A 17,594-nucleotide genomic window follows, 5' to 3' on the forward strand; every position below is an offset into this window, starting at 1 on the left:
TGCTTTACAAAAGCATTCGCATTTTCAAGGCCAGGTTGAACAGGACTTGGAGCAAGCTGCTCTAGTGGAAGGTGTCCCTGCCCATGACAGGGGGTTGGACCTGGATGAGCTTAAAGTCCCTTCCAACCCAAACCAGGCTGGGATTCTATGGTTTGTTTTTTATTAAGTCCTAATCATAGCTGTATAGTTAACGTGCAGGATTCTTTCTTCTAAGTTTTTCTTCTGAAATGTCTGAAGAAATATTAATATTTGACCTTTTAAGGCAGAATTGGTGAGTTTTGCTGTGTGTGTTTGCTAATATCAAACCAGTGTTTCCTAATGACTGCCTAAAGTGTTGGTACTGAAGATCTACTTTGATATAGCTAGGTTGCTGCAGCATTTTCATAAAACCCCAGGTGTCTTTCTCTTTTGTGACTACCCTGCTTCTCTCTTTGAATTAAGGAGTAGATTTTTCTCAGAAAATGGTGGTGATGGAATCAAACTTTTCCTTAGTGTTAAGAGAGACTGTGCTGCTATGTGTGGGTGTATGGCTATATGCAGAGAGCTGCTCAAAGCTCATTTCTCTCCATGGGGATAACTGGCTGCATACCAAACTGTGGCCAGGAGAAGCAGAAAGCAATGTGTGGGCAGACTGTATGATCTTTTATTAGCACCTTCATTCTACTTCTGCATTTTCATCTATCAGTTAACACTGGTTCCATCACATCATTAACTGCTTAAGTTTCTCGTTTGAATCATTTTATGCGAGGGAGAATGTGATATATATTTTTTTTAATTATGTTTTGATGTGTGTACTTAATTTTTTTGGTTGCAAATTACAGATTTAAGACTGCAAAGCACTAAAAGTATGCTCCAAAACGCTGAGTGGCTGCCTATCCTTTCCTAGAGTGAATTTAGACTAACAGTAATGGTAAACTTCTTAACTGTTGAGTCTCAATTGGAAAGCTTAAAAAACATGTAACTATTTCCCCCGGGTTTCTGGAGTCAGATTGTTTTGAACGGTACAGTTAAGTTGTGTCTCTTGGAAAAAAATTACTTGTAAGTGGAACTCTGATATTCTGCAGTGTGACTAATCATATTGGTATTGATTGGGTTTGTAGGGATTGCATGAATTGGGTTAGGAAAGTTTCAATTTTGACTCCCAGAAGGTAACTAAGGATATTAAATTCTTCTTGTGGTGCAGATTACAAGAAGTTAAAGTTTTTTAAGTCTTTTGTACTTTGATGATGATTTTAAAACTCATTTAAAAATAAAGTACAAAGTCGAAAGCAATTCTCTGTAAATTTGGTATCTTTCCAAATGGTTACATTGACTTTATGCTTTGTTTTTATTGCACTTATAAACCTATGCAAGTTATGCAGAAATGGTGCTGTGATCTATTGTTTTGCACTTTGACGTAAAAGTCACTGCTCGGAAATATTAATATGGTCACTAGAAGTACACATGTATTATCTAATAAACTTAAACAGGGGAAGTTCAGGTTAGATATAAGGAAGAAGTTCTTTACTGTGAGAGTGGTGAGGCACTGCACTGCACAAGTTGCCCAAAGAAGTGGTAAATGCTCCATCCCTAGCAGCATGCAAGGCCAGGTTGGACAGAGCTTTGGGTGACATGGTCAAGTGGAAGATGTCCCTGCCCATGGCAGGGAGGTTGAAACTAGGTGATCTTAAGGTCCTTTCTAACCCAAATCATTCTGTGATTATATGAAATACTGTCATCAGGTTTTATGGTGTGTTTGATCTGAAATGATGGCTGTTAGACTGTGATTGCTGCATCTTTCTTTTATCCTGGTATAAGAAAGTACCCAATGGCTTTACCAAGGTTGTGTAAATGCAGATTTCTGTCGCTTTTACCTGTATTCATGTGCTGTTTGGCTTTGCTCTTTTAGATCTGTTTTTTCAAGTGTGGATTCTCCAGCCAAGGTCAGCTCCATGGAAAACAAACTTCTTCTCAAGAGCAAAGAACTCCAAGACGCCCAGGACAAGTGTTACAAGGTATTTATTTATGCGATTGGCCATCTCCATTGCTCCAGGAATCTGCAACCACTGTATGTCCAGGGATCTGTCAGATGCTGCTGATCATCCAGACTCGTGGTGGGCAAAGTGCTTTTCCTTCAGTGAGGTGGCTTCCTATCCAATACAAAGGGAAATGAATTTAGGCCATGCTGTTGCTCTAGATACTTTTATCTTAACAAGAAGTGGCTCTGGATTTTAAACAGTCCTTTTCTCAGCGTGACACAGACGACTGCTTCTTCCTGCAGGCCGTGCCTCTTCATCATACGCACAATTACAGCAGTACTGTTCTGAGGTTCTCTTCCTAACTCATCAGCGTCTACTTACATAACTGTTGTCACGTCACTGGTTATGGTGAACATCTTATAACAGTTGCTGTGCTCCAATAAAGGGAACCCAGTGGAGTCTTTTAAAACTTACTGCTTGTAAGAGACTTTTATGAGAGTTTGTTTGCTTTTCTCCCTGCTCTGTTCTGGATTTGACTATTTACTCCTGACAAGGAGATGGGGGGAAACCATCTTCTGGTCCAGCATGGATTTGGGATAAGGTTAAAGTGACCCATCTCTGCAAGTCAGGTGAAAAATGATTGTGTCTTCTTTGCTAACTGGGGTTCGAAGAACGACTGAATATGAACAAGCAGCTTGAATGAATGGGGTGACTTAGACTTACTACTTGTCCTTAAGAAGAACTGTGCATTCCTGGAGCAGAGACAATGGTATTGGAATTTAAACGCCATTTGGAGAAGCATAGCTAGCAGTCTCTTGGAGACAAATTCCTTACAAACAGAGCTCTGAAAGTAGCAGTTAACAAAGCTTTTGAAGCCCCCTTTGTAACCTCTTGATATTTATTGCAGATGGAGCAGGAAATGACGCGGTTGCACCGGAGAGTGTCAGAGGTGGAGGCTGTACTTAGCCAAAAGGAGGTGGAACTGAAAGCCTCTGAGACCCAGCGATCCCTCCTGGAGCAGGACCTGGCCACCTATATCACAGAATGCAGTGTGAGCCCTTACACCAGTCCTTTCAGCTCTGAAGGCCTGAAATCTGGTGGTCTTTGCCTTTCTCGTCCCTCATGGTTTCAGTGGGGTACTTGATGGAGAGAAAATGATATGTGAGAGGATATCTGTTGAACATGGAGGCCTGAATTTGTTTGCAGAAGCTTGTTTGATAGCTGTATTCAAACTTTGCTTCGTGGTCATGTGCTTAGAACATAGAGGAATAACTACTGTCCTGGTCTTGCTGAAACTGTTTGTGATGTTTGTCTAACTGGCTGTGCTAGAACATGCTTGGGTTTGAATTCTTGCAGGTTTCTTAGCCAGAAGAGGATGGGGTCTAATCAGTAACAGAAATCAAGGACAAATAAGAGGATTAGTGGTGTTGCCTCTGTCTATTCTGAGTGTTGCCTCTGTGGTATTCTGAGTTCGGACTGATGCAGTTTCTCAGCATCATGTCAGGGCTGATGCTAGGACAGGTGCTATTGTTCAGGTAGAATATAAAAATGAGGCTGTGAAACCATGTCCTCAAAAATCATTTGGCATTTTTCATGGGAATTGGAATGTCTGCCTACTTGTCCTGGCAAGATTCCAGTGAGGATATTTTCATTCTAGTTAATAGTCGATGTGTTTTGAGTTGGATATAACATTCTACTTCCTCTCTTGTACGAGGAACAAAAGTCCAGATAAAACTCTTGTTTCTGAGAACTGAAAAGCATTTCTGGTGGGTTGATTTGCTGGAAAGCAGATCTTAAAATGGACTGAGTGATCTTCCAAATGCTACTAGGTAAAGAAATAGAATTCAGTTTGTATCTTTCTGTTGAAGAATAACACACAGCTGATAGGAGGATCACTGCTCTGTCAAAAATACGCAGGTAGTAAATGTGGTGAGTTACAGAAGCAGCTTTTCTGTTCTTTGTGAGATTTTAACAATGGTTAAAGGATTTAATTCACTTAGCAGCAACAAGGAAAATGGTAGTAACATGAAGTTGAAGGATTGTGTCTAGTTTGTGAATGAATAGTGCTAGATAAAATGTAGATAAATGTTGTCAATAATGGATGCCTTTTGTTTTTTGTTTGTTTTGTTTGGTTTTTTTGTCTCTAAAAATAATGTGAGGAAGTAGAGATTTGAACTAAGATTGAAGTGTAGTTAGCAGCATTTGTAAAATGGGCTGCAGAAGTAGCACTGGCCATGGATTTCTTTAGGGTTCCATCACTGTGGCCTCGATTTTTTTTCTTGGTGTCTCCCTGCAGTCAAGGAGGCATTTGTATAGCTAAAGATCTTTATTCTACAGCCATCTGAAAAAACAAAGGCTATGTATTGAACATTTTGCTTTCTGCAGAGCTTAAAGCGAAGCCTGGAGCAGGCACGGATGGAAGTGTCTCAGGAAGATGATAAGGCACTGCAGCTACTTCATGATATCAGAGAGCAAAGCCGAAAACTGCAAGAGATCAAGGAACAGGTATACCTGCTTCTGCGGGGAGCAGGGTGGCTATCTACAGATAGGCATTCTTGGCATATTGTAGCTCTGTTGCCAGGATTACATTTTATGTTGGTAGGCTGTGATGATTCCCAGTCTGTGTGTTTTCACATGGTTTCTTAAACAAAATGAGGAGGAACAAAATACACGCTTTTGTGCCTATTGCAAGTAAGCAGAAACTCCAAACTTCAAGTTTTTCTTTTTCTCATCCTGAAAGTACTTTGTCTATAAAACCAGCTGAGGAGAAGGCTGCCACGCTTTAGTAATATGCTGCATTGGAAATGAACTACCCATTTTAAATGTTCAAGCTCTACAAATTTTACAAGTTACTGAATCTTCACCTTGGGGAGAGCTGGGCAATCCTTAATTTTGTGTGGGTTTTTTTATTTCTTCCTTGTCTGGCCATTTAAAATGCTGTAATAGCCTTTCAGAATGTGTGGTGCCCAATTTAATCTATTTGCAAAGTAGATGTGCATAAGTTTTTTCCACCAGAAGAATGTTGAAAATTCACTAATGCAGGCAATTGTTCATAAGAAAAAAACAATGTTGCAATTAAATGAAAATATGGTGACAAATGTGGACATTTTAGGATGTAAAATCCTGTCTATAAGACAGAACCCATTCAGTTTTATGAATTACTAGCAACATATTGAATTGAGAAAAAGAAATAGAAATCTGCTATGGCATTCAAACCGTTCTTTGCAATTATCTGTTGTTTTTCATCTTCAAAGCACTTTACAAACATTAACTGACTAATTTCATAGTGTTTGAGACAAGGAAACCTAGAAACCTTGGTAATAATTCTCCAGACATGAGCAGCTCTTATGTAAAAAGTAATGAAATGCAGTAACAACTCTCTGGATGTAGTAGGCCTCCATAGACTTCTACAGCATTCTCCTGAATGGTTGTTTTATGTAATACGAGGGCTCTAAAGCTCATTACTCTGTGTTCTGGTGCTTTGGTAGTGAAGTTACTTTAAATATGGAAATGTGGATCATTTTTGGTGAAGATAAATATCAATAGATTCTTAAGCAGTGCAGACACATGGAGCAGAGGAAAAATAATGCAAGTAGTTTTCAATCAAATATTCTGGCCCAGAATTTCTAAATTTGGCTTGTGAAGATTTACAATGAGGTGAAAATGCTGTTTAGGTCAACAAATGAATCTGCATTTTCATACCTGGGGTGGTCTTCTGAGCCACCTGAAACTCACGTGCAAGAACACGGCAACAAAATAGGCAGAGATGTTTTTGCTGACTCATACCAGGAGGTGGATCTTAACCATTAAAGACTTAAATCATTTTTCTGAAGTCAAAGGGAACTGGAAGGTGAGATGGAAGAGTCCATTAGAGTATTACTGTTGAAAACATAAAGCTTGGGAGAGAATGAGTAAAATTAACAGCAAACCAGAATCTTCAAAACCCAATAATGAGGCGTTTGGTATTTGTAGGGCAAGACTGTAGGTTCAACTTAACCCCAGGTACTTGAATAGAAAAGTGTGGTGGGTTTGTGGGCTTTTTTTGTGGTTTGTGGGCTTTTTTTGTGGTTTTTTGTTTGTCTGTTTTGTTTGGGGGTGTGTGTTCATTTTCTGTTTGGTTTGGGGTTTGATTTATTTTTAACTAAACCTTTTATCTGGTAGTTACTTGATGAAGACCTATATGAATGGATGAACTTGCAACAAACCAGAATCTATCTTTCTGAAGGGCCTATTCATTTGAATATAGCTACCCTGATGTTATTTGCTTCAAGTGTATGCCCTGAGCTTTGCCTGTCCATTAATATGCACTTAAATTCATCCTGATAGATTTTGAACTGTGCTCAATGCATATGCAAGAGGTATTTTTCTGTCACCTTGAGTGATGTGGCCTGTTCCTCTCACCTGAGCATGAGATTTATTCAAAGATAGTCTTGCAAATGTTAGAAACAAAACCCCCTGAAATATTACTAAATATCTCCTCTTCTTCCTTCTTTTCTCCCTCTCAATTCTCCTCCCTTCCCAAACACTCATTTTCACTCATTACAGTGGCAATTGTAGTCATACCTATAATTCTTTGGTCAAGTGTTTGCTGACATAAAAGAGGTATATTTTAGGAAGTCTTGACAAATTGTGATTTCTGGGCAGAACTTGTATTCCTTCAAACACTCTGCCTTTTTCATTCACAAATGTATTTGCATGAAATGAATATTTGAGTTAATCTATGCTCACTTGTTATAAAAAGGCTCTAATTCTTTCTGGCAAGAAAATGCTCTCAACCAAAGAGAGACTAACTGGAAAGAGTAGGTCCCCTGTCTGCCTTGCAAACTGGAGAACCAATCTGGGGATTATGAACCAAAGAGCCATTCTGCCATGCTCCCCATAGTAAAGCAATCAGTTAAATCTCTACATCAGCTCTCCATGTTGCTAAAGAATCCCAGCTGACACAAGGGTCAGTGTTGAGGCAATCACTTGTCTAACTAAAGACAGCTGGCTGTCTGGAAGGAGTGATGACAAACCTGATTTTGTCATGAGACAGTTACTGTTTTGAATATGGAAGTAGTCAGACATATTGTAAGATATTAAAATGGAAAGAAGGATAGACTTCCCCACTGTCAGTCCTTCATAATCTTTTTTTCTAGCTCTTGATGTGCATGTTTTATACTTGTTCCCTCCTAAAAAACACTTCTTTTTTGTTTGTTCATTTGGTTGGTTTTTTGGTGGGTTTTTTTGATTTAGAGTAATTTTATGCAATGTGTTCTTACAGGCCTTAGTAAATGCTAAATAAGCATAATTAAAATCTGTTTTGCCACTGAAGATGTGAGAAGCCATCTCATGAGCTCGTCTCAGTTTGAGTGCTAAGTCTCCTTGAAACAGTAGATTCAGTTGTTCTTTTCTGCTCCCACCTTTCTCTTCCACATGCCTTTTTGTAGTGTCCTGAATGGGGAACTATCGTTTTTGCCTATGTAAGCAAATATCTTCTATGGGCAATGTGAGTTTTGGACAGTTTTTCCAACTTACTATTTGATTTTAGGTTGTCTCCCAGAGCAATATGACCCTTTTTAACTCTATCAAGAGAAAATAGCTGAAGGCTAGAAGCCACAGTGTGCTACCCCTCTGCTTCTCCTTCCCTTTTACCCAAGCTGTGCAGATCTGTGGCAATTGTCATGTTATCAGCCTGAGAAAACATATCTTGAGGGAGCATCTGAACATTTAGTAGAGACCTCAACTCAAAGGCACATTTCTGTTTCAGAAATTAGAAATGTAAGTAATTTTTATCATTTGTATATAGATGTATGCACGTGCTTCTGCAGTGCAGCCACTCTCAAAAAGTCAGTGTTTTGACATTATGGGGTAATGACTTAAAAATGGCCCAACTCAAACCAGAATACAATGGATATGTTGTTTTATTTAGCTCTTCATGTTTTATTTTGTACTTTACTTTTCTTCCACATATTCTTAAATGGGCCTCTTGCCTGCAATCAGTATTCTGGGATCTGCTGCCTCAAGTATTTCCCTTATTGCCTCTAAAATCTAATACCTTTTCCTTCCCTTCCACAACAAATACAGGAATATCAAGCTCAAGTAGAAGAAATGAGGTTGATGATGAATCAATTAGAAGAGGACCTTATCTCAGCTCGCAGGCGTAGTGATCTTTATGAATCGGAGTTGAGAGAGTCCCGACTGGCAGCTGAAGAATTCAAACGTAAAGCTACAGAATGTCACAACAAACTGCAAAAGGTAGTTTAGGCTTCACGGAGGTGTGTGTGTCCCCTCCAAAGATCAAGTAGTTTCTACAACTAATGCAAAATGTCTTTCAATTGTAGCCTTGAAATAATCTCATTTATACCTTGTGTAACTGCTTGTGTTTAAATTGCATGAGGTGATGACTGGATAGAAGGCCAATGTACTACAACCTCTCCTGAGACTATGATATGTTTTATACTTAAGTTACAGGTTAAAGATCAAGGAAAAAATGAAGCGGGAGAGTTGTATTCCAAATTGGAGAAGGTATGTTACTTCAGTGTCTTGGAATTTGCTTCCTGAGTCTTTCATATTATGCATAGAAACCAAGAGTGTCTTTGATTAGTCAGTGCCATGCACAGTCTCACAGTCCTCATTTTTCTCTTTTCTTTTCTTTTCTTTTCTTTTCTTTTCTTTTCTTTTCTTTTCTTTTCTTTTCTTTTCTTTTCTTTTTTCTTTTCTCTTCTCTTCTCTTCTCTTCTCTTCTCTTCTCTTCTCTTCTCTTCTCTTTCTTTTTCTTTTTTCTTTTTTCTTTTTCTTTTAATTTTGTTTTGTTTTAATCTTCTTGGTGTGATCACTGCTCTGATTTGATGTAAAGCTGTGTCTGGATATCCTGTTCTTAATGGATTGTGTTCAGAAACTAGGATAGTCTGAGTTTGCAGTTAGGTTAGTGATACATAAGGGTTTTCTTTATAAATAAAGAATAACAAATGAAAAATAAAAAGATTTCTGAGTGTTCTCACACTGAACAAGCTACTTGGTGACCAGACACCAGAGCTTGGTGACAAGCTACCGGTGACAGAATCAGCCAGAAGTTAGTAAAATGGGAATAGATTTGCCAAGTAGCGTTTCGGTGTGTTGGAATTTATAGGGAGAAACAAACATTTTTGGGAAGTGAATTATAAAATATATATGGTATCTGAAGTAGAGAGTGTGTTTTCCTTTTTGGATTTGTAACACTCTTTCCTCCCATCTTTTTATTGAACTGTAGATCAACACAGAGCAGCAGGCCAAAATCCAGGAGCTACAGGAAAAGCTGACAAAGGTAATGTCTGGGTGGTGAAAGTGCATTTTTCCACAAGATTTTCCAGTGAAACCTTAATGCAGAGGAGGGATCCACTTTGTTTTATCCTCAAAAATAGAATTAGTCATAGCATGGGGGATGTTAAGGAAAAGGGGGTGGGAACTGGTATCTGAAATCATTGGTGTTTTCAGTATGCTTTTGGCTGTTGAGACATGTCAATATGAAGCTGAGTCAGAACTAGAGTAGTGTAGAGAAACTCTAGTTTAAAAGGCCAGTTTGGGTATGCTGTATGCAAAGACTGGTCCCTGGCTCCTGAAAAGAGGGTTCACATGTTTTTAGCTCACTAGTAAAATGTGTGTTGGACTTGGTTTAGTCTCCCAGTATACTGATTTAATTGCAAAATCACCTTCTATTCAGTTATTCACAGTAAAAATGGAGAATGATAAGGATTCCCAGCAGGATTAAAATCCCTTATCAGTGTAAGCTGAAGGAAGTACACACTATCTGATGCTTGCAGTTGTGATCAGTCTGTCACTTAAGGTGGCACTGTAAGAACAGTAGGGGAACTTCTTTTCTTGGGATATTTCAGCAGAAAAGAAATAGCAATTGTAATAATTCACTAAACTTTTCAAACTTGGCACCTGGAAAGAGAGGGCTTTTTCAAGGTTTACCGATCTAGAATATGAATATGAGGCCAAAACTATGTAGAAACAGTCCTAATATTTCAAAACAGTCATATTTTAATCTCCTGCTCCTTTCCTCCTTTCATTAATTCTAAGGTGAACAGGTTATTCTCCTAGTGTTTTAGCAAGAGTATTTGGTGAGTTGTTCCCAAGAACTTCCACTGAATTTGGGGATAGACTTTACTTTCAGTATAAAGGGACAATTAGAAACTTGCAGTACAGCAAGACAAACGTAGATCTCTCAGATTTTCAGGGTTTTTTTTTGTGAAACGGAAAAGAACTACAGTTAGAATTTGGGTTACTACATGCATTTAAGGTTGTCTTAATTTTAGGCTGCTAGGCCAAAGTTCTCTAGCACTTTCATTCAGAATGTTGACCACCTCAGGGTTAGGAGCTTTTCACAGCCAAGTTTTTGTGAGTGTGTTTTTCTAATACCTTGCCCACCTCCCTTTGAACCTTTAGGCTGTGAAAGCCAGCTCAGAGGCAACTGAACTTCTTCAGAATATCCGCCAAGCAAAGGAGAGAGCTGAGAAGGAGTTAGAGAAACTGCAGAATCGGGAAGATTCCAATGAAAGCATGAAGAAGAAATTGCTTGAAGCGGAGGTGAGTACAGAACGTCTATCTAGAGTAAAGTAGCTATTGGAATGTGTCTCAGTTTAGGAACCCTCATCTGGATGACTGTAAACCTTCTGTATTCCTATAGTAACTATTCATGGAAAAGTGATGTTAGACAATAATCCAGTTTTAATTAAAAAGCTTGTATTTCTTTGAAGAAAACAGAGCCTTTTTATTTTCAGTGAGGAGTCAATAAAGATGTGGTTAGCATAAGGGATTTGAGGCATGATGGGGATTTCAAATCTAAAAGACAACCATGTATTGACTGCTTCAGCTGACTTTTAGAAACTACTCACTGCTTTATGGTAATGCAGGGTTGGTTAATCTAAATGCAGTTAATAAATCGCTCTGCAGGAACGGCGCCATTCTCTGGAGAATCAAGTGAAGAGATTAGAGACTGTGGAACGAAGAGAAAACCGTCTCAAGGAAGATATTCAAACTAAATCTCAACAGATTCAACAGATGGCAGAAAAAATTCTGGTGAGCAGAGGTGAAAATGAAAGATAAAGGGTAAGAGTTTGTGAGAAAGGGTTAGGAAAGGAACAGAAGACAGAATTGCACTGAATAACATGAAAATTGTTGAATGAAAGGATTTGTTTCTTGTACCAGTCATACTGGAGAAAGCTTCAGCACTGAAATTATGTCTGCACCTTTAGTTACAAATTCACTCCTGTATCTTTAGTCTTAATACTACTTGAAACTTCTAGTTTTCTCAGTGGGAGCACTTTTACGTCAATGTAGTATATTTAACTGAATTACCCAATGATTGTTTCAGAAGTAAAACATTCTCAGGACAGGATGCTGCATCAATAAAAATGTTGATTGTCTAGCTTTTAAACTAAATTGCAAAGGAATTTAGAGGTCAGATCTGCGGGAAATGCTTACATTTTGAAGCAGAGAGAAATTAGTCATCTAAACTGTTCGTCTCCAGAGGTAATATTTGTCAGGAATCCATTTTCACCCACATACCTTCTCTGTTGGCAATTTCTTGTTTCTCTTCTTGTTAAACCTATTAAATCTTTAGAGCGAGTTGGTTTGTCAGTCTACAGTGAACTAAGCAGAGGGTGTTTCGAATACTTTTACTTCCCTGGGACAAGAAGTATAACTTTATAATGGAATAATTAAATTAATATTGTGTTTCTCATGAGCTCTTTTTTGTGTTGCCAATAGGACAAGGAAAAAAAGATTAGATTTTATTGGTAGCAATCCTGAGCATAGACACATCTGAGGAAAGCCAAAATATAATATAGATCTATAGATGTATATATAGAGAGATAGATGAATATAAAACCGTATATAAATAACTATATTTGGAGCCAGCAGATGAGCCATACTTGTTCTGGGTAATAGCTGCATATGTGGACTTTACCATCAGAATGCCTGAATCCTCTCAAGAAAAGGCAGAATCAGTTCCTTAGTAGTGGTGTTTCTTTCAAATTGTTTTGATAACATGAGTGCATGGTAAGTGGGAGACGGGTTTTACTGGGCACAGAGCCAACTTTATGTTTAGAAATAATGTAAAACTTTGAATTGTTTCATAAGCCTCTTGTGTGTATTTGGGGATTGTTCCTTAGTTGTGATTACGTTCTCTGTGGAGGCAAAACTGGAAGGGAAAGCAGAAATATCAACTAATTGTTTTACACTAGGGGATATGTTTAGCTCTTCTTATAGATAGTTTCTATGGAGTTCTGACAGAATGTTGGAGACACACAAGTATTTTATAAGAAAGTCAAATAGGCATTTAAGAAATAATCCTACAGAGTCCTTCCTAGTCATTTGCAGCTCTGCTCTGGGAGCACAGGGTAATGATTTTCTTTGTTTTCTCTTCTACCCTGTTTGTTCCCTCAAGTGGATCTCTTCAAACACTTTTGACTTTTCCTGGTACGGAAAGTACAGAAAGGAAGGAAGGGAAGTGAAGACACAGACTTGCATAGAATAAAGTAGAAATTGTTGAATAAAGGCATTGGTTTCATGTACAGTCATATACTAGTACCCAAGAAGTACCTGCTGATCTGCCTGCAGGGATTTTCCTAACAAGTAAGAAACAAGTTAGAGAAGATACTTACTACTGCTTGAAAATGTAGATAGTTGTTATGGTGCTAATAACAAAGCTAGTGCTACATCGAGAATAGTAAGTGATAACTGGAATGGTAAGAGATTACCTTTTTAAACCCACAGTGGCTGCTAAGTGCCACTGCAGAAATTGGTGAAGCTTCTGCTACAGTATGAGCAGTCTGATGCTGGTAGCTTTGAAGCTGCTGCTGATCTGGTTGTCTGATTCTCTGCCAGGACCTGAAACGTGTGGGCTTCTGGGGGAGGTGAGTTGTCCCTCTTGTTGCTGGGAGACATATTTCAATTGCAAAAAGCAGCAATCTCCATTCCTTGCAAAAGTGTTGGGTACCAGGCACTGTAGATGACCTACTTTAGTGAACCTCGTCTTTGATTCTCACTTCTGGAAAAAGAGGTCTATTGCAGTTAGTGGATCAAAAAAGTCTTTGTATGTTTTCAAGATGAGGAAGATCAGAAAAGAGAATATGAAAAGAGTGAAAGTAGAAGTATCAGGAAATTTTCCTGTGCTATGCAGTAACAAAGGCAGACAGGAGGGATGCATCCCAGATCTGAACTGGTCTATGTAAAAATCAACCCAGCGCTAGAGAATGACAGACCTAGATCTGGTTCTTGGTTTTAAGGAAATTGTTGGAATGGCAAATAGGATGATGAGTGAGCAGAAAGTTCTAAGCTCAACTTCTACGAAGTGTCCTGTTGGAAGGTGATTATAGATATATCCTGAATAATACAGTCAGGCAAGCAGAAGTAGCTAACTTCTGAGATAGAAAATCATTTGAGTCCTTGTGGTACATGGCACAAACTATCTGATGTGAAGAGGTTAAAACCATTCTGTTCTACCATCCATATTGCATTCTGCTCTTTTTGTTTTTCAAGCAATTTATAAATAGTTATTCTGACAACATTTGTCTGAGGAATATAGCAAAGTAAATACTATTCCCACTCTATGAATGTAGAATGAAAAGCACAGACAGCAGTGCCCCATTATTGAGATCTTCTGTAAGAAAACAAGTGAGAGACCTTGTTAAAAATAGATCTGAACTTCCTGTGATGCCGCTGCAGCTATAGAGTGTTTATAACTGCATGTTTTCACAAAATGTCCTTGGCCCATCTTTGGGAATATTTTACTGAGAAATGAAGATGCTTACCATGGAAGTAGAAATCTCTGTCTTTAGCAGTGTGCCTGCTGTACTGTAGATGGGTCAGCAGCAAGAAGCAAAGCTTAAGACTGCAGCTATCTATGTTTTTTTTATTACAGCAGTCTGGTCTTGGGGATTTTTGGAGTGTGAAGCCTTAAAAACCAGAATGAATTAATGTCCGATACCTGTGTAACATGTACACCCAGCACCTACTATTTCTTTGTGTCTGAATATGAATCTCTGCTGCTTTTAGGAGCTGGAAGAGAAACATCGTGAGGCTCAGATTGCAGCACAACATCTGGAGTTGCAGCTGAAACAGAAGGAACAATTCTACGAGGAAAAACTCAAAGTAAAAATATCTTCTTAACATCTTCCTACAAGCTTCTGTGGGTAGAATGAGTTCAGGGAAAAACAGTTGCCTTTAGGCTCTGATTGCTTTGTCTTATGCTTATGTCTATGCCTTATGCTTATGCTTCTGCCTTCTTGCTTACCACTATTGAAATGTTTAGAGCTTAATGGAATCTGAGTAAGTTTTTCTTCTAGGCCATGCCTAGAAGACCTTATCTATCTTTAGCACTGCATTAAAGTGGATGACATTTGAAGTCAGAGCTATAGGAAGGCAGGTTTTAATTGTAACTTGACTATTGCTGACTAAATAATACTTACTTAATGCTATTGGATCTCAAATGCCGAAAAAGCTTTTGGTTCCTACTGATGATTTTCTATGAGTATCCACACAGCCTACCTGCAGGGTTTAAATTCAGCAAATACTAGGGCATTTCTGAAATTCCATTTTCTTGGAACTGTAACATCTGCCAAGAAGCCACAGAAGCCACCCACTTTGTTTTTGTCTTTTCCAGGGTAGCATAAAACTTTAACAAACAGAAATAGAATCACAGACACCCCCTAAAATTAGGAGAAACAAACTGAGAAATAGGAGTGTATGCACTGGCTAAGGATTTTTCTAAAGAACCTGCATAATGTCAGCCAGTAAATGCGTGTTGTAAGAATCTTTGTTTCTACTAAGCATAATCTGTTTTCAGCAATCTTTATCTAGTACATTTACTAGGACTTTAATTCTGCATTTCAGCATAAATGTGAGAGGATGTAGTATTTACAGGACAGAAGAAATTTCTATGGGAAAAATATGAAGGGAAGAAAAAAAAAGAGAAGAAAGAAGGTTTCCTGGCAGACCAGAGCATGTGGTAATCAGTAATGAGGAGAGTGATAGAAAACAGGAAGATCAGAGGTAGATGTTGGAAAGTAGAAGTTTTCCATAAAAACCAGAAAAGGGACTGGAAAAAGAATTAAAAGACAGAGCCAGTGTATTACAGGGACATATGAGACAAGTTTTGGTGGGAGGAATCAGGAAGCCAGGTGAAAGAGGTTCAAAGGGATGAAAGAGGACATGGGATGTTTGTAACTGCAACAGTAAAAAATATGCCATTGGTGTCCAGACTTTGTGCCTTTGTCTTTGAAGGAAATGGCCTTCAGTATAACAACTAATTTAAAGCTCTGCACATACACACATAACATGCATTTTCAGAAGTATATAACAGTTACTTTAGTCCTGTTCCTAATGACAGGTATTTGTGCCACAAAAAGAAGACTTTTACTTAGGTGCTTCTTTTGGTTTCTCCAACTTAAAGAATTCATGGGGTCTCAGATCCTACAAATTACTTCTCAACCATGTTGGTAGGGCAGCCAAAGAACGTGCACTTCCTTACTTCCTTTACTATACTTAGCAGGGTACGGAGTTCTTCTGTTTTCTTTTGCATGAGTCTGGAACATTTCTTGAACTCAGTTTGTATGACTTAAAATAATAATTAAAAGCCATCTACAGTATCTTCACATCCTCATAAGAATTCTATCATTAAATTCAGTCTTCAAAGATAACCGAGGGAGTGCACTTTTTTGGAGTTTGCTCCTCCATGGATTTCATGCAGTTGCATCTTGGCTTTAATTTTGCTTGAGATATGATCAATTGCTTAAAAAAAAATCTGTCTATCTTGATGATTTTCTTTCTGCTTGCCCTTTGCCCAGTGAAACAGATAGAATTTAGACAAAAGAAATGTCTTCATTTAGGTGTTGGAAAATCAGATGAAGAAAGATCTTGCAGATAAGGAAGCACTTGAAAATATGCTCAGACGACATGAAGAGGAAGCGCGTGAGAAATGTAAAGTCCTGGCTGAACAGAAGGCGGTATGTGTAGTTGAATTGGAAATCAAAGCGTTTTTAGAGTAGCTTTCTGAGGCTCTGATTTCAAGCAAGATAATCTTGTTTGAGGTTTTGTAGTGCTGATGAGCCGTTTTGAAGGAAACCCACTGATTAATATTCATTTTAAAAGACATATTTTTTTAATTCAAGGTATGTTCAAGAATATTTCCTTCAAAGTAGCCATGTGAATTGCTGTGTAGCGACCATTTTGTGCATTGGTAACAGAATGGTTGCTTTCTCCTAATATTGAAGCAGTAGAAAGCAGTTGTACATAGCTCCAGTAATTGCACCTCTGATGCTCTTTTGGCCATTTGATTAGGTTTCTTTTTCTTCTTTTTGTTTCTGGAAAAAGTTCAGACTTCTTTTAAACATTGTTTTTATGAATCCTTGTGTTGGGCAGTCTCAAAGGCACATTGCTCTGTTTCAGATGATTAATGCAATGGATTCGAAGATTCGGTCACTGGAGCAGAGAATAGTGGAACTGTCTGAGGCCAATAAACTGGCAGCAAATAGCAGCCTTTTTACCCAGAGGAACATGTAAGTATAGCAACTGCAATCATACTGGGCACTACTGAGCAGTTCTCAGCAAGATGATCTTAAAGGTCTTTTCCAACCTAAATGATTCTGTGATACTTACTGTAAAAGTGGTTCTTTTTTGCAGGATTTGCTATGCTCCCTGCTTGTTTTTCAGTGATGCAAACATACACTTGTTATTCAAATAGTTGTTCACTCTGTATTTTGTGTTTCCTCAAACATGACTAGGGAAATTGGTTTGTATTTTAATGTTTACTTTGAAGCCTTTCCTAAGGCTGGTGCTTTTGTGAAGATTTACCAAGCGTATTAAATGAATACTAATAATTTTAATGTCTAAAATACCTTTGGAGAAGCATATATTCCTCTTTTAAACATACATATTGCTAATAGATTTAGATTTGCTTTCTTGGTTCTTGTGACAGTTACATGATGTTGAAATTGAAAATATTAAACACCTTTCTTTCACAAACATTCCATCCTGCCCTGTGGGGTGAGAAGATAAGTAAGAGAACAAGAGGGTTTTTGCATGTTTTTCTTATTGCTGATTGCAAGGCTGAGATATTTTGTTACTGAAATGGGCAGAAGTAATGTGAAGTAGGAGATATCCCAGCTTCAGCTTCAGAACACTACTTCAATTCATTTTGTTCTCTTCCAAGCCCAGATTGCACTTGCTCATCTCTCAATTGCCTTCTCAGCTTCAGCCTCCCTTTAGTTCTTTTCAGTGACTGGTGTAATAGCCAGTTCAGTGGTTTTGGGGTATAGTACTGGTCAAGATCATCTATCATGTTAAATCACTGTGTAATCAGCAATTGTTCTTGTGAATCCTTATTTATTAAACACAGAGGAAATCTTCTGTGTCAGATCTTTTTGTTTGCCTGAACTTTATTTTGCTTTGGACTTCAGCTGAGATTTCTTGTCCTTAAAATGATGTTTTTCCTTCGTAAATGACTTGAAGGCATTCTACTTCAAGTATAGGAAACAGCATGGATTAATTGATGTGTCTTGCAAATCAGGCTAAAGTAGTATATGCTCTTACTGAGTTAAGAGGTTCATCAACTTTGGCTTGCAGTGTCCATCAGCTGCTGGAATGTTAGGTAGTGTCTCTGTGGGAAATGCT

The 17,594-nt window shown here is 38.2% G+C and overlaps 1 protein-coding gene across 2 annotated transcripts in view; it reads left to right on the plus strand.

The window, feature by feature from the left end:
* CIT (citron rho-interacting serine/threonine kinase) overlaps nucleotides 1-17,594 on the plus strand; it is a gene marked incomplete at both ends in the record, with an annotated part of 71,666 nt that overhangs the window by 21,738 nt on the left and 32,334 nt on the right. Inside the window, 11 exons of one of the 2 annotated variants that reach the window (XM_080628775.1) lie at nucleotides 1,889-1,994; nucleotides 2,866-3,009; nucleotides 4,344-4,463; nucleotides 8,025-8,195; nucleotides 8,412-8,465; nucleotides 9,190-9,243; nucleotides 10,368-10,508; nucleotides 10,875-11,000; nucleotides 13,980-14,075; nucleotides 15,812-15,928; nucleotides 16,371-16,480. In XM_080628775.1, the coding sequence (XP_080484901.1) occupies nucleotides 1,889-1,994; nucleotides 2,866-3,009; nucleotides 4,344-4,463; nucleotides 8,025-8,195; nucleotides 8,412-8,465; nucleotides 9,190-9,243; nucleotides 10,368-10,508; nucleotides 10,875-11,000; nucleotides 13,980-14,075; nucleotides 15,812-15,928; nucleotides 16,371-16,480 (1,239 nt within the window). The remainder of the gene's footprint in view (nucleotides 1-1,888; nucleotides 1,995-2,865; nucleotides 3,010-4,343; nucleotides 4,464-8,024; nucleotides 8,196-8,411; nucleotides 8,466-9,189; nucleotides 9,244-10,367; nucleotides 10,509-10,874; nucleotides 11,001-13,979; nucleotides 14,076-15,811; nucleotides 15,929-16,370; nucleotides 16,481-17,594) is intronic. The other variant, XM_080628776.1, reaches the window with a different exon arrangement.

Source organism: Psittacula echo, assembly GCF_963264785.1.
Source record: "Psittacula echo genome assembly, chromosome: 13".
NCBI classification, from domain to species: Eukaryota; Metazoa; Chordata; class Aves; order Psittaciformes; family Psittacidae; genus Psittacula; species Psittacula echo.